At 60.0% G+C, this 15810-nt stretch overlaps 1 protein-coding gene across 4 annotated transcripts; it reads right to left on the reverse strand.

The window, feature by feature from the left end:
- Window positions 1–1444: 1444 nt before the first annotated feature.
- Window positions 1445–15610, reverse strand: Mtch1 (mitochondrial carrier 1). 4 transcript variants are annotated; one of them, XM_087184458.1, is made up of 12 exons: window positions 15326–15610; window positions 12100–12184; window positions 9817–9923; window positions 9535–9612; window positions 9251–9308; window positions 8953–9004; window positions 7959–8018; window positions 5376–5469; window positions 3880–3927; window positions 3719–3786; window positions 3425–3500; window positions 1445–2110 (listed from the first exon to the last, which is right to left on the reverse strand). In XM_087184458.1, exons 1-12 carry the CDS (start codon window positions 15590–15592, stop codon window positions 2039–2041), a joined length of 1065 nt encoding a protein of 354 aa, XP_087040584.1. In that variant the 5' UTR covers window positions 15593–15610; the 3' UTR covers window positions 1445–2038. The 4 variants fall into 4 exon arrangements, with proteins under 4 accessions (XP_087040584.1, XP_004846724.1, XP_087040586.1 ...); XM_004846667.3 differs by having other exon boundaries at window positions 5325–5469; XM_087184460.1 differs by lacking the exon at window positions 15326–15610 and adding an exon at window positions 14914–15058.
- Between the last annotated feature and the right edge of the window lie 200 nt (window positions 15611–15810).

Here is a 15810-nt window from a genome sequence, read left to right on the forward strand (position 1 = left end):
TGCTGACAGCTCTGCTCCATCCCCAAGCCTACCCCACCCACCCTCAGATCAGAGCCCACCCCGAGGTGGACTGAGTCCCAGGACTGAGGGACACCCCGAAAGCGGAACCCCTAGGTGTTACTTGCAGAGAGCAAGAGGCAACCCCACCACAGCCCTGCCAGGCAGCCACTCCAGTATCTGGGGGTCCTCACTTTAGAGGGGCTCCTCAGGGCCTGCTTCTTTCAGACTTCAAAGATACAAGCGTCCTGAATTTCAGAGCCACAGGAAGTAATGCAAAAAGAGGGTTCAAGGGTACACCAACACGAAGACGTTAACCCCAAAACAGTGGTCGGCGCTGTGGAAAAACACATGGGTAGAGAAAGGCAACGGGGCCATGAGAGATGCCCTCTGGGGACGGAGACCTGCGTCCTCTGAAAGATGGTGCCACGGAGGCCAGGCCCACTCACTCGTGTGCCCCCCCCCCTTCAGCTGTCCGAGGAGACCTTCCTAGGAAGGGCAGAGGCCCAGCACTGTCGCTGTCACAACATTCACACGGGATCGGAGCTCCTCGGCTCAGCTGTCCCTTGGCCACCAGGAAGGCAGAACTGCCGAAGTGTACTAGAGGCTCCCTAAGGGGGACTAGAAACCCCACCTGGAAGGGACTCACGGCAAAGTTGCCAGGCCCCCTCTTAGGAGCCAGGGCAGAGAAACCTTTGGGGGACCCCAGCTGGACCTCAAAACATAGGGAGTTCTGCCTGTTCAAGATGCCAGTACTGGGCAGAAGCAAGTGGAAGGGGCTCTGTCCCTTCCGCTGTAACCCTGTGGCCACTGCACCCACTGATTCTGAAACCTAGAGAGGTCACTTTCAAAAGGTGCCTGAGGGTTTATACCTGGATGGCCCCCCAAAGCCTCACGTGCTCACGGGCGCGGCTTCTGGAAGGTGACTGGGTTGGGTGGGGGGGGGTTACCGCGGGACTTGCTCTTAGGAGCCAGGAGCCCGGTCAGCCCTGGGGGCGTGGCCTGGAAGGGCTCCTCCCTCCCGCTCCTCCCTCTCCCTGCAGCCCACGCGCTATGGGGTGAGTGGTGAGCCGCTGCGGGGAGCCTCGGCCGCGCCTTCCTACCTGGGGAACTTGCGGACCATGAACTGAAAGAGCTGAAATAACCCTCTCTCCCTTCAGTTCTGGGGGTCAGCACTGTGTCAGCAACACGAAAGTGACTTGGCCAGTGCTGCTTTGAGAAGGGCTCTTTCTGAAAGGTCTCCTTCCAGTGAGAGCTCGAAGCACCAGCTGCCAGTGCACGGTTACCCAGCCCCTCCGCGATGCCTGTCCACGACCGAACCCCACCAGGCCTCGTGCTGGCACCCCAGGCAGCAGTCCCAGCCCTGCAGCTTTAACCGTATTACAGAGACAGGGCTGAGACTCTGCGGCATTTTCTAAACTCACAGAAGCGAGAGTCCCCACAGAGCTCCAAATCACCACCAATACATTTATTTGAGGGAAATGGGGTCCAATCTTATCAGGAACTTTTAAACTGGAAAGGACTAGAGACACTGATCTGCCTAATTCCTCCAGACTCACACAGAAGCACAGGTGATTGGGCCCAACACGTGAGGCATCACCGTTAAACGGACAAGCGTGAGATGAGGGGCAGTTCCAAGGAGTCACAGGATTTCCCTTTCAGAAGTGCAGCCCTCACATCAGAAAGTAGTGTTGAGAAAAATGAGGCAGAACCCAGCGGCAGCCTATAGCAGGGGCCTGGACGTGACAGCGGCCGCATGAGGAAGATGGCCCAGTTTACCAAGCAGCGTGACACGCCCAGCTGGCTGGACCCCATGGGCCTCTCCCCAGGGGACTCAGCAAGGGTGGGAAGGAAGGGGCCGATTTCCCCCTTCCTTGCTCACCCGCCTCCTCCAGGTCTAACAGGTGGCCCTCCTGACCCCACAGCTGGACAGACACACGGGCGGATATGGAGCTGGGGCCCAGGTGGGCGAGTGTGTGGAGGTGCTCTGATGGTCAGGCCAAGCCAGGGCTGGCTGAGCTGTCTGGTCAGGTGATTCGGGTTACTCCAGGGCAAAGCACGACCCTGATGACACGCGACGGAAGAGCAGGCTGGAGCCCCGGAAGAGCTGGCCCTAGACAGGAGGAAAAGCAGGGTCGGTGGGAGGGGAGGCCAGGTCTCCTGGTCCCCCAGAGGTGCCTGGAGCACACAGGCGGGGTCAGGTGGCTCATGTGCGGCCTGGGGTATCAAACCCCCAGGAGCAGCCGGGCCAGGGCCTGAGTGTCCAGGAGCCTGAGGAGGTGATGAGGGGTCCCGTCTCCGTTCCTTCTGCCCTCCCGTCCTCAACCCCTACACCAGGCAGTGCTGGGGCGGCCCCAGGCAATGGCTCGTGGTACTGTGAGGCAGACCCAGGGCGGGAAGAGGCACAGATCTGGTTCCTGACCCTGGGCTCAAGAGCTACAGCTGGCAGAAGGTGGCTTAAGCACAGAACCCAGAACCCAGGGCCCACATCCTACCCAGCCGCCTGCTCAGCTCTGCTCCATCTCAGGACTTGCTGGCCCCAAGGGGTCCCATGGGAAGCTGGAGGCTGGGCCCCCAACACACTAGCACCTCCATAGAGGAGCTCAGCCAAATGGCCTAGGCCACGCAACTTTAAACCCGTGTTACTAAGAAGTGAGATCCTGGGCTATGTGCGGGAGTGTGTGTTCCCCACACTCGGTGTGTACTTTTATTTTTGCTTGTACCCTCTTTTTCTCTTTGTTCAGCACAAGTTCACTCTGGGGAGAGCTGGATTCTCTCATACCCCTTTACCCCACACTTCTCAAGTAAACTTTTTCATATCATTAAAAAAAAAAAAGGGTCCTGGACTCTGCTACCTGTGTGGGCCAAACCACCCTTATGATGTTGATGTATAATTTTCATTTTATTTATTTAAGACACACGGCCTTGCTATGTTGCCCAGGCTGGCCTGGAACTCCTTGGCTCAAGTGATCCTCCCGCCTCAGCCTCCCAAGTAGCTGGGACCTGGCACTAATGCATAATTTTATTTCATTTTCTTTTTTGTTTTTTTGAAACAGGGTCTCACTATATATGTAGTTCAGACTGGCCTTGAGCTCACTATACAGCCCAGGCTGGCCTCAAACTCTCAATGATCCTCCTGCCTCAGCCTCCAGGGTGCTGGGATTATAGGTGTGTGCCACCATGCTCAGCCTGATGCACAATTGTAAAATAAATCCAGACTTGGCCACCTCAAATCCTTTCTCAAGTAAGGTAAGGTGCAAATGTAAATGCCTTAATCCAAGTGTCTTATTCTCTTTATCCACAGAGTCAGGGAGTCAGGTCATGTCAGATTCCGAGACCTCCTAACCCCCACCCAAGGAGGAACACACGGAACTGGCCCACCTGCAGATCTGGCAGCGTGCAGGCGCCTCCTGCTGGGGCTGCTTACCTGCACACTCAGGTACTTCCAGCAGTGAATCCAGGACTTGAACACCGGGGAGTATGGGGGGAGCCCAGCCTGGAGCCTGAGGGAGAGGGGCGCATGAGACCCAAGGGCGGCAGGAGACAGTCAGCCAAGGGCCCAGGACCCCAGTCGGGTGGCTTGGAGCTGCCACCTGCCTGCACCCGGAAACCAGGTTCACCCCAAAGGTGTGGAGAAGCCCAGAAGAACAGTTGAAGGAGGGGGCTTGGCTGGGGGTCCCTGGCAGCACAGACAGGCCATGGGGGTCAGGGGGACACCTACCCGCAGTTGTTCACGGCCATGAGGTCGCCCACCAGCAGGAAGGGGTAGGTCAGCATGCTCACCGCAATCTGAAACGACAGCACCCGGGCTCGGTGTCCCAGGCACCAGGCCCCTACGTCCACCTTGCCAGCCACCCCAGGCCCACCGCAGCCTCAACTTACCCCCATCACAAACTTGGTGTAGCTCCGGATAGCCAGGGCCTGGCTGAACTGGAGAAACAGACAGAGGCGCGGTTTGCCCCGGGCACAGGGGGCGCAGACATCACCAGCCCCCCACCCACACAGCGCCTCCCTCTCAGGGCTGCCTGGCTCAGACCCAGAGCTGAGACCTCAGAGGCACAAGTGGGCGAACTGGGCTATGGGGTCCGGGGACCCTGGGTGCAGCCTGCGTCTGCCTAACACGGTGTGTGGCTTGGCACGGTGATAGGCTCCTGAACTTTTGGAAAGACAGACTCTTCCTGGGCACCTGGACGAGGGAATACCAGGCTCCTGCTACCCCACATCACCAAGCATCCACCTCCAGGTAAGGGACGACACTAAGACCCCACTCCTGAAATTCAGGTGGGCACAGCGCAGGAAACAGCCCTATCTAGGGAGGACGGTCACCGCCCGTGCTCAGCTTTCTGTGGGGCGCCTGTCCCACCCAAGGTCCAGCGCTTCTGTGCAGCCCCAGGCAGAGAGCTACACCAGACCCCAGAGACCAGAAGCGCCCTCCCTCCAAGGCCCCGGGCTGTCCCAGGCCTGCTGGGGGGGGACAGGACAGCAGCAGCTCACCCACCACAGCCCCAGGGAGGAGCAGAGCCGCAGGCCTGCGGGACTGTCACTGCAGGTGGGAGGCAGACTCTCCCGGAGCCACTTCCGCTGAAAAGTTGGGACAGACACCCAGCCAAGCCAAAGGCTGGCCAGGTCTCTGTGTGCAGAGGGTGTCACTGGGACCACCCACCCCGGAGTCCCCTGCCTGCCAACAGCCCAGTGACCCTGGCTGGCAGAGGTCCCCTGTCCCCCACGACCCTCCTGGGCTGGGTCATCCTCACTGTTCAGAGTTGGGCCACCAGGAGTCCCAGCCCTGACCCTCATCTTGTGCCCTGGATGCCTCCGTCCAGCCTGTGCCCAGACCAGTCCTGACAAAACCAACCAGGCCAAGCCCGCCAGGACCCTCCAGCCCCACTGCACACTCGAGGGGCAAAGACCCAGCCCGGCCCTTCTGGATCCTGCTAGGTGACTCTGGGGCCCATTTCACCTCTGGTCCCCATGCCTGCCATCTGTCAGAGGGTCTCATGCCTGTCCTGGTCCCTAGGCAGTGAACCAGGACCCAAGGTCTTGACGTTCACAAAAGGGGAGCATGAACTACTATTAAAAGGTCCAATGATTACAACTGTCACCAGGTTCTCATCTTGTTTCATGCACCCTACTTGGGCTCCATTTCTAAAGCTGCCCACGGCCAAGCACCCTGAAGTCTGGGTTCCAATCTGAACTTTCACCTCCCCCTGGGTGAAGCTGACTCCAGGGACAAATGTGGACGCCCTCTCACCCTTGGGGCGGGAGCACCCCAGACCCTGGGCATCAGGAGTACACGGAAAGAAGGACAAGTCCTTGTTCCAACCAACCTGGGAACCTGGATTCTGGTCGTTTCCCAGCCCCCCGGGGGAGTCACTCACGCTGTCATCCACCAGGTAGGCATTGATGAAGTGGGCCAGCAGGTTACAGCCCCACAAGAAAACCACGTCGCCCAGGAGGTGGGGGATTAAGCCACTACAAAATAAGTGAGCAGAGATGAGCAGGCCAGGGGGCAGTCCCGGGCAGCACAGCCTGGAGGCAGGGCAGGTGGGCCAGCTGGGGCCACCACTACCCAGGTGCAGCTCAGGGAGGAGGTTACGGGCTCTCAGATGGGCGGATTAGAGCGCAGAAGCCCAGCATGGAGTGGTGATGGTGCCCGGTGTGAGTCAGTAGCAGAGCGCTCGCCTGTTGAGTGTAAAGCCTGGGTTCCAGCCCTAGCACCAAACAATAAATAAATAAGTAAGAAGCTGTGACTGTCGGGCCGGGGATTTAGCTCAGTGCTTCCACCGCCTGCCTCACAAGTGCAAGGTCCTGAGTTCAATCACTGGTACCAAAAAAAAAAGAGAGAAGCTGTGACTGTAGCACACCTGGTATTATTTTCAGATGCAAGGCAATGCCTTGTAGCTGCTCCTGCCTGGTCCCCAACCATCAGCAGCGCTGACAGGACCTTGCTCCACACAGCCCTTCGCCTCTGGAATGGTCCGCGATGACACTGTGTGAGTCCGGCCCCCTGACCCAGGGGTGCCCTTCAGGGACACGGCTCTGGCAAGCCCGAGGGGAAGCTCCCCAGCCCAGGGATAAGCAGGCCCCTTCGGGCCACCTGTGTGTCTGGCCACAGTGGTGTCCTTTGGAGAGTGGTATAGGATACGCACGTCGCACCACCACCGTGACTCTAAGGTCACCGCCTGCGGAAGTCGACTGGCCGCCAACGTGGCTGCCTGCCAGGTGCGGGAGAAAGCACAGCACGTGCCAAGGGAAAGGGTGGGCACCGGTGGGCCTGGCGGACTCGGCGCCCACAGGCTGCACCTCACAGGCTCAGCCTGGGCTCCATGGAGGAGCAGCACCCAGGGCATCACAAGAATTTCAACGAGCCCCAAGAAATGTGTTGGTTTTAAAAGACTAAAAAATAACTTTTTAAAAAATGTGTTTATGTGCTTGTGTGGGTGGGGAGGGCTCTGAGAGATGCTCTCGGAGAATGTCTGCCTGTCTGCAAGAGAAGCTGATGTCTGTTTTTCAATTTTTACTTTTTTTTTTGCAGTTTTGTGAATTGGCCCACGGGCTTTTTCACACTGAGCTACATCCCCACCCTTCTGTTTTTTATTTCGAGACAGGGTCTTGCTGTGTTGACCAGCCAGGGGTGGACTATGGCTCATCTGCCTCAACCTCCGATGACAGGCGTGTGCTACCACAGCCAGCCTGAACGCAAAAACTACAAAATACTTGAAGGGTTTAAAAAAAAAACCCAAACATATCTGTTATGAGATGTATCAACAAAACCAGCTTTGGGGGTACATTGCAATCCTGGCTCCTCTTCCCGTCAGGCCGACTGCGCATGGGCGGCGCTTCCTGGGAGCCGCACCGCGCATGCGCACAGGCCGTACCTCATCACAGAGCCGCTGCAGCCTGGCAATCCCAAGCACGAAAAGCGCTACAGGAGCGGATGCGCCGCGTCTCCAGGTTCTAAGTATCAGGAAGGCTCAAGGGAAATATCTACTCCCGTATTTGTATAAGTGCACAGACGTGTGTGTAAACATGTACACGAGCCAGGATTTCCCAACCTCGGCAACCTGTGCTGTCCGCTAGCACCTGGGCGCCAGGCGTGAAACCACGAGACGCCCCAGGCACTGCCCGTCCCTGGAGAGCAGGGACCTCCGGCCGAGCACAGCCACAGATACGCCCCACTTACATAGATGTTTCCCGGCTAAACAGAGATCAACAAACCCACTCTTCGAGCTGGAAAGCGCAACAGGCAGACTGGTTAACAGAGCCAGCATCTGGCCGGATACGTACTTAGCTGTAGGCCACCGCCTGGGCCTTCAAAAGCCCAACAGCCGTGCTCGCCGAGCCTGGCCTCTGGGTTCTATTTGTGCTCTATGCTTTCCCAACAGGCTCTTCATAGTGAGTGCTCTTTACAGGTGAAGCCAACTGGATGAGGGCCCGGAGAGGGCCAGGGCTGGTGGGCAATGGATTCTGTCCCTGTGGGGGACGAGGCCTCTGCCCTAGTTGACAGCTGCAGAAACACAGACCCAGCGGTACCAGACCTCCTGACTTCCAGAGGAGCCAGAAATACAGGTATCCGTGTGGACGTCTCCAGTGTGCAACATTAACTAATTGCTCAGGACAGAAAGCGCTGGCCGAAGCCAGCCTGTGAGCTGCCACCGTCCACCCTGCAGGCCAAGTCACAGATTCCGTCCTTGCTGGCAGTGCAGCCGAGGTCTGAGGGGCCCAGCTCTGTGTCCACCGCAGCAGACCTGGCAGGGCGGCCTCTTCGTGTGCTGGACAATTGTTCTCAGTGCCAGGGACTGAACCCAGGACCCACACGAGCTAAGGCACATGTTCCACCCCTGCTACGGAGCTGGGGCAGAACTCCAGTCAGTGGAGGGCAGCAGCCGTGGCCCAGGAGTTGGCGGGCACCTCGGGGAGAGCCATGCCCATGCTGGGGACAGGGTGAGGAACTCACGTACACGAAGAATCCCAGCAGCCCCTCCTCTTTGAAAATCTTCCCGATGGAGCTCAGCACACCGCTGCAGAGAAGGCAAGACAGGGATCCAGGCCACGGGTCACCGCCGGAGCCCACCCACCAGCCTTGCAGCCCCTGCCCAGGGAGGGAGGAAGCCTGCTGCAGGGAGAGCCCAAGGAGTAGGGGGGTGCAGTGCTGGTCTGGGGCACAGCGCTCTCCTGTTCTCTGTGGGATGCAGTTCAGGAATGCACCCTGGCCTTCCTCCTGCCTGGGTCTGGGGCTCAGCTCTGGCCACCCAGCCTCCCAGAGAGGGGGTGCAGGCCAACCCCACAGCAAGAGCAGGAAGGGGTGGTGAGCAGAGCCACATTCCAGGGGCCTTGAGCAGGAACCCAGTTCCTGCAGCAAAAGGCCCTCCCAGGGGAATCTGGGCCCAGTGCAGGGGCCACTGTAGCTGGTTCGAGATCAGAGGCAGCTTCCATGTCTCCAGAGACTACGCAGAGCCCTAGGTAAGGGAGAGGCAGCAGGGAGGACAGGGAGCCAAAGCCCCACCAGGCCCAGGGCTCTCCTGAGAACAGCAGCCTGGACCCTGGGGTTCGTGCCAGGCACCAACCTCACGTTGTCTGAGGAAGTGGACATTCCCACTAGCAAGCTTCCTGGGGTGGCAGCCCCACCGGGCAGAGCAGAAAATTGACCCGGGAAGGCTGTCGGGACAGCTGTCTTCAGTCCCACCTTCGGGGCACAGCAGGTCTAGGTATGTGGTGTACAGCTAATCGGGGAGCTCCGAGCCCACAGAGAGGACAGTGCTCAGCAGAGGGTAGAAAGAGCTAGAATCTGGGTTCTGCAGCAGCTTGAGAAACCATCAGGGCGTAACTGAGGGAGCCAGGAGGGACCTGGTTCGGTCGCCCAGCAGACCCCATCCAGTGCCGTCACAGACACAGGTCAGCGGGGGTGTGGAGCCTGAGCCCAGTGGCCAGGCTGGCAGACCCAGAATTACCCACCTGTACTTGGCCTCCCGTCCCACAAACTGGACCATGCAGCGCATTGAGATGACTGTGGAGAGAGAGGCACGGGGGTGACCCAGTGGCAATGCCTGGGACACGCAGCCAGTGCCCAGCGGGGCCCCACTGCACAACACAGCCTCCGTCAGAGTGCAGGAAAGGGGGCCCCGACCCTGTCGCCACAGCAGCCCTTCTGCCTGGAAAGGATCCGGGCCATTGCTCCTGGGGAGGGGGTTCCCGTGGGAGCCCCAGCCCTCCCACTGTGCAGAGCCTCAGCAGCCGCCACGCCCCAGCTCACCGTGCAGGGGGTGGGCCAGCATGCGGGACACGCACTGCATCATCATCTCGTAGGATGTCTGGAGGACAGAGAGCACGGCCCGTCAGCCTGGGTCTGGGGAGCCCGGATCTGCAGGGTCGCCCGCCCTCCCCAGGAGTGCTGCCCTGTCCGGTCGGCTCGGTGCCGAGAGGCTTTCTGGGTCTGAGCATCCCCGACGGGGCTCCCCTCACACCACCCAGCCAGCACACACAGGGATCCCAACTCTGCGGGAGCGCTGGTCGGGACCCTGCAGTGCAGATGCCCACCTCCTTCACCACCTTCCTCAGGGAGGTCTTCATGTCGTCCTTGTTGGAAGCCTGCTCGATCTCATCCGGAGGGAAGACCTGGTTCAGGGACAGAGGATGCAGAGTGGGCTCAGCAGACACCTCTAGGGAGCCAGACGGCAGGAGGCTCCCAGTGTGTCCCTGCCTCAGCTGCAGGCCAGGCCACCTAGGGCTCCCCCAGGCCTGGAGCACAGGGTGCAGGAAGCCACCGCCCCGCTGTGGGCAGCAGGACAGCGGGCAGGGGCCTCCCAAGCACCAGCTCACCTTCTTCATGCTGCCCCGGGTCACGGTGGAGAGGGCATTGGACATGAGGCGGGGGCTCAGGCCCCGGAACAGCCCGATCTTCCCGTCCACTTGCACGATGTACTTTGCTGCAAGACAGCAGAGGCTGCGGTGTCACACCAGCCAGGGCACCCCAGCCCCAGACACCAGGCCAGATGCAGCCCGTGCCAGACCCTAATCCCAAAATGAAATGTCCCCTCGCCCGTTTCTCTCTACAAAACCTTCCCGACACACTCCGACAAACAAGTGCTTCCATTTCCCTATTTTTTGGCTTTGAAACTCTACTTGGCAAATCCAGCTATGGTTCTCAATTCAGTAACGTAGGAGCTGCAGCCCAAAACCAATTTCTACAGCTTATAAATGTTTTTCTTCGGTGAAAAAAATAAAGGAGAAAGAGCACACACAGGCGTGATGTCCTCACAACCTGGGGAGGAGCAGCAGAAGGGAGGACGGCCAGGGACACCTGGCCACCCCGAAGACACGGCGCTAGCCCCTGTGCTGGCACTTCCGGTAAAGGCGGCTGAACCAGGGGCACCCAGACCTCTGCCCCCACCGTGCCCAGCACTCAAGCCCACCCACGGGGGCAGCAGTTTCCACTTCCCTCGCTCACATCAGCTTTCGAAACCTGTTCTAGAAGGCAATGTCGCTCCTTGAACCCGTCCCCTTGGGAGGCAACAGAATCTGCCCTCAGTCCTGGCGCCCCTTTCAGACCCCTGCCAGCTCTCTAGCGCCACACAGAGGCAGCGAGGAGCTACCGCGCCTCTTCCCGGCACGGGGCCCCAGCCCAGCAATTCAGGTCACCTGCACACATGGCTTCCTGAGATGGGGGCTGGAAGAGAGAGCAGGAGTGGAGGGGACGCTGGACACCCACAGAGGTGGCAAGCAGAGGAAGGGCTTCCTCTGGGGTAGGGGAGACCGTAGGCAGCAGGAGCCACATGACACATCCTAGGCAAACACTTGACTCTTCCGGTCTGATCTGCCCATCTCTTCCCACAGAAAATGTCACAACTGCCAGGCTTGGTGCCGCATGCCTGTGATCCCAGCACTCAGGAGGCTGAGGCAGGAGGATCGCTGCAAGTTTGAGGCTAACCTAGGCTACACAGTGAGACCCTGCCTCAAATTAAATTAAATTAAATTAAATTTTTAAGTGTCACAACAGCTGTGGTGGCCTCCACCACACGTGGGGAGAAGCAGACACTGTGCCAATCAGTGTCCAGAGCGCCCGGTGCATCTCATAACAGCCAGCTGAGGTAATGTTTCTGGAAATAGGGCAGGGTCACCTCCGAACCCTGCCCGTCTTTGCAGGCCTCAGAGGTCAAGGTCGCTCCGCCATGTGCCTCTGCAATGGCCATGAACACAGACAGTCCGGGCAGTCTCCAGTCTCTCACAACACCACGGGTGGCCACACACAAGAGGCCACAATGACGAGGCCTGGCAGTGCCCAGGCGGTTGCCACACACCCAGGGTCCCCTCTGTTTGTGGGCGTTGCTGCTCAGCCTGGGGGGCCCTTTTCTCCCCTACACTGACTTCAAAACAAAGGCACACAAACATCTCCCCACAGAAAGACACAGAAGCTCTGCAAGAAGCATCTGACTGCCCAGTCATCCTGCACAGTGGAAGTTATCCAGCAGGGACACTCTGGCCAGCCCAACAGCACAAGGAGGGCAGAGGGCAGGATGTGGAGTAGTCTGGACCAGTGTCTGGCTGTGAACACGTGGCGGGAAAGGGTGCATTTAAAGGAGGCACCCATGGTCGTCTGGCACAGGAGGAGATGGGGAGAGAGACAGCCGGGGTGGACCTGGAGAGGCCCCGGCCAGCTGGCACCTCCAGGTGTGTTGGGGGACAGCACGGTGCCCGGGACAGCTGATGGGACAGGGACCTGACGTAGGCCCTGGGCCGGAGGTGCTAACCTGACCTGGCAGGCAGGAGCACAGCAGGTACTGGTAAGCAGCGCCCGAGGATCGGCAGCAAGGCGGGGACACAATGGCGACAGCCGGGTTGGAGAGACACATAGCCAGGAGGCCCCTGCCCTTCCTCCCGCCAGGCAGCAGAAGCACAGGAGGGCTGGCCAGAGGGTCAATCAGCCCCTGCCCCACTTCCAGGCACAACCTGGATCTGAAGGGATGACAGGGACCAGGCCCCCGGACTGGCACCTCTGAGGCACCTGGTCCCCACTCCCGCTGGGCACCTCTGCCCTGAGCTGTGCGCCAGGTCCCTGAGGCCCCTGGGCCTGACCCCACCGTTGGCCTCTTCCCCGTCACTCACCGTAGGTGAAGAAGCTCGGCAGGTAGAGGACCTTCCGCCCAAGCACGTTGGTGCCCAGGGTGGGCGGCATCGGCTCGTGACCCACCTTCGGGAGCGAGAGACAAAGCGAGTTCTGCGGGTGACGCCCTCACCACGCTGCTCTTCCCCAGCCTCCGCCTGGTCTCCTGCAGCCCCTGCTGCTCCCGTCCTCCACAGCAACACCCCAGAAATGAGGAACAGTGGGCGCCTGGACCTGAGCCCGCCCATTCCCCAGCACCCTTGCCTCAAGTTCGGGGGTAGAAATCCCTATTTTCAAGTACTTCTGACTCCACACTCCTCTCAGAGTAAACCTCATCTCCAGCTGAAATCTTCATCGAAATCTAATTCCCAATCCCGGCAACACCAGAACATACTGGGCTCAGGTCGCAGGCCACCGCCCTTACACGCCACACTGTCACCTGCTCCCAGCCTCTACCAAGGCCGTCACAACCCCAGCACTGCTGCCCTCCTGTCCCCTGGTCCCGAGAACGACCCCTCCACTGTCAGCCATACCTTGTGACAAAGGGCCGCCCTCAGGCCTGCGGGGCTGCAGGCCCTAACCAGGCATCTGTCCACCCATGCCCACCAGGACAGCTCCACTGAGCTTAGGCATCTGTTCTGCTGCCCAACCTCAGGGGATGCCAGGGAGGCGCCAAGGTGTGCAGGAACCCAGGCTGCCCTGCTGGGCGGGGCCAGGACACCCCCACCTCAGCCTCACGCGGCCTGCCTCAGGTGCCTCCGACCACCTTCCCCAGGCTGTTTCCTTTTCTTCTTGGCCTAGTCAGGCAAGTGGTTTTGTTTTTGTTTTTTTTTAGACAGGTCTCCCTATGTAGCACAGGCTGGCCTCAAACCCAGATGATCCTCCTGCCTCAGCCTGCTGGGCTTGCAGGTGTGTGCCAGCCGGCCCAGCTCTTTTGCAGGGGGCGGGGGGGGGGGTTTGAAAGTTCAGACTGTCTCTTGGATTCTGAGACAGGTGACAGATTCCTGATTATAAATTTTAAAACCCTGTTGTTACGAGGACTATCTTGAAGCAAATTCAGCCCAGGGGAGCTGGGCAGGGAAAGGGGAGGCATGAGATGTCTCGGCAGCTGCCTTCCCTACCAGACCTTTCCTTTCTGGGGCTGGGGTTTAGATTCCATCCTCTAAGGTGCAGGTCCTGCTCCCTTTATCCCCTTCACCCCAAGTCTCTACCCAGCTACTCACTGCAGTGTGGGGTCCGGCTGACTCCAAAGTCACCTTACGCCTGTGTCCCTCCTCCCCGTGTCCCCATGGCCTCCAAATCTGCTGAGTTCACTTTCTGAACTTCTACTTGGCTTAGCAAAGACTCGTTGGCCTGATGGCCCCTGGCCTCTCACCACCGTCTCCGTGTCCCAGTGGTGTTCCCACACCTGTTGAAAGGGTCCTGCCCGAGCCAGCACTGAAGCAGCTGCCAACTTCAAATCTAAGGCACTGCTTGGCACTGAGTCCACACAACCCCAAACCCAACACTCGCTCCTGCTCCCCAAAACAGTAAGTACCTTTGCAAGATGCTGTTCTGACTCCAGCTGTACCCGTTAAGTGCTCAGCCCAAGAGGGCTCCCCCATTTTCACCTGCCCCCCCCCCGCCGTCTAGTTCTCATCCTTTGGGCTCCTTCATTTCTCAATTCTTCCAAAACACCTTATTTCAACTCTCTTTCCAAACCTGTAAGCCAAATCAACCACTGCCCAGGTGGGCACTACCCCTGCACTTCCTTCACACGGAGCCCACCCCAAAGCTTCTCCCACCTGCCGCCCTAAAATCCCAGCCCCCAGAACCCTCACTTCTCAACTCAGGCTTTAGCAAAGCACCAATTTCTCTCCCAGATCTGTGACCACGATGGCTGTGAATCCCAGGCCTCTTGGTAAAGCAGGCCTCGCTCTCACCCAGACTGCGATCAAATGCCAGCCTCGGCGGGCACCTTCCCCAGGATCCCTTTCTGAACCTCAGGTACCTCGATGCCCCACCGAAGCTCCTCATTCCGACAGATTTCTGGTCACACTCAAAAACCTATTTATGGCCTCCATTCCTGACCTCAGATTTCAGTTATGCCCATTCTTAAAGCCCTCTCTTTCCCAGCCCATGTGGTATCCTCTCTAATTTCAAGGCACAGGAAAATCCGACAGCACTGGCCTTAAACCTCAAATCTCCATCTTAATTTTTTACTTCCCACCCTCCACTCTTCCAAAGTGGAAAATTCTGGCGCACAGGTTCAGACTTGAGTCCACCTCAATCCCGCACTTGCTCCCCCACGGTGTCTGTGCACAGCCCTCCTTCCAGGGAGACCTCTCTTTCTCTAGCCCTGCTCTTCGTGCCGCACTGCTGGCCGCCAGAGTGTGCCGGGTGCCCAGCGCGGCCAGCCCTGTCTCCACCTTGGTCTCAATTGTACCAGACCCTCCCTACCCCGCCATTGTCTTCCCCGCCCCTTCGGCCCCACACCAATCCTCCAGCCCCTTGCAGTTCGCTTCTCCTCCAAACGCGTCATCCCCATCCCCTCCGGCCCCCGTCTCCGGCCCAGCGCGTCTCCGCCATTCCGCTCCCCCAGCTCGTCCTCGCCCTGTTTCCTCTCCCCAAACGCGTCACACCGTCCCCTCCTCCCGCCAAATCTGTCGTCGCCATCAGATCCATAGCCCCCATCTCCGGTCAGCAGACAGCTCCCCTCCGCGGAATTCTCTGCCTCCGCACAAACTTCAGCACCCCCGCCCCCGCCGCCCCGCTGTTTCCCTCCTAAATTTCAGGCCCGGACGCCTCTCCTTCCTTTGTTCCCGGAAGAAGCCCACCTCTGTAAATCCAGAGTCCCCGTTCGTCCTCTACCCGAAATGGGCTCCGCATTTTCTAGTTATTTTACCTTGGCCCCTAACTGTCCTCCCTACCCATTCGCCCAAACTTCGCGCCCCTCCCCCAATCCTGTCGCCCCTTCTCCCCACCAATCCGCCGCCTTCCCTATCGCAAGCCATCGCCCCCTTCCTGTAGCTCCCCAACCCGTCTGTCTGTTCCATCACCCCCTCCGCCGCACACCCCAAATCCCTATTTCCTTCCTCTCCCAAATCTGTCGCTCAGGCCCCTGTGCCCCGCTCCTTCTCTTCCACTTCTATCTTCCCTTTGGCCCCCGAAGCGCACCGTCCCCACCGCTCCCCAAACGTCGCCGTCGCCTCCCCCGCCCCAATCCTCCTCCAGGTCCTGGTCTGTCACCTGGATGAGCAGCTTCACGTAGAGCAGCGGGTGGCTGAGCGCCGTCACCCCCGCGCCCAGCGCCACGAACAGAGCCTCGGTGGTCGGGGCGCTGTCCCCGGAGCCCAGGCCCCCGGACGCGCCGTCCATCCTGCGGGCTGTGGGCTGCGCCGCAGGCCGGGGGTGGCGCGGGTGTGCGCGGTGCGCGGGCGGCGGGTCGCGAGCCCGGGCCTCGACTCCCGCTGCCGCTCCGCCGCGAGCTCCCGCTCCCGCTCCAGCTCCCGCCATCCCCGCGGCGCGGCCGCCAGCCCAGGGCGCCACTTCCGGGTTTGAAGCCCCCCCCCAAGGCGCGGGGCGCGAGGACACGCCCCGTCACGTGCGCGGAGGCCACGCCCCACGCGTCAGGGGGGGCCCCGGCGGCCCTGCTCAGGGCCGCGGGGGCGCGCGAGCGCCGCGCGCCGGAAGTGGCCCTCGGGCCACGGGGGCGCGCGCTGGCTGAGTGGTGG

This window comes from Heterocephalus glaber, unplaced genomic scaffold, assembly GCF_053883595.1.
Source record: "Heterocephalus glaber isolate CG9 unplaced genomic scaffold, H.glaber_assembly_v1.0 deba00001497, whole genome shotgun sequence".
Lineage (NCBI taxonomy): Eukaryota > Metazoa > Chordata > Mammalia > Rodentia > Bathyergidae > Heterocephalus > Heterocephalus glaber.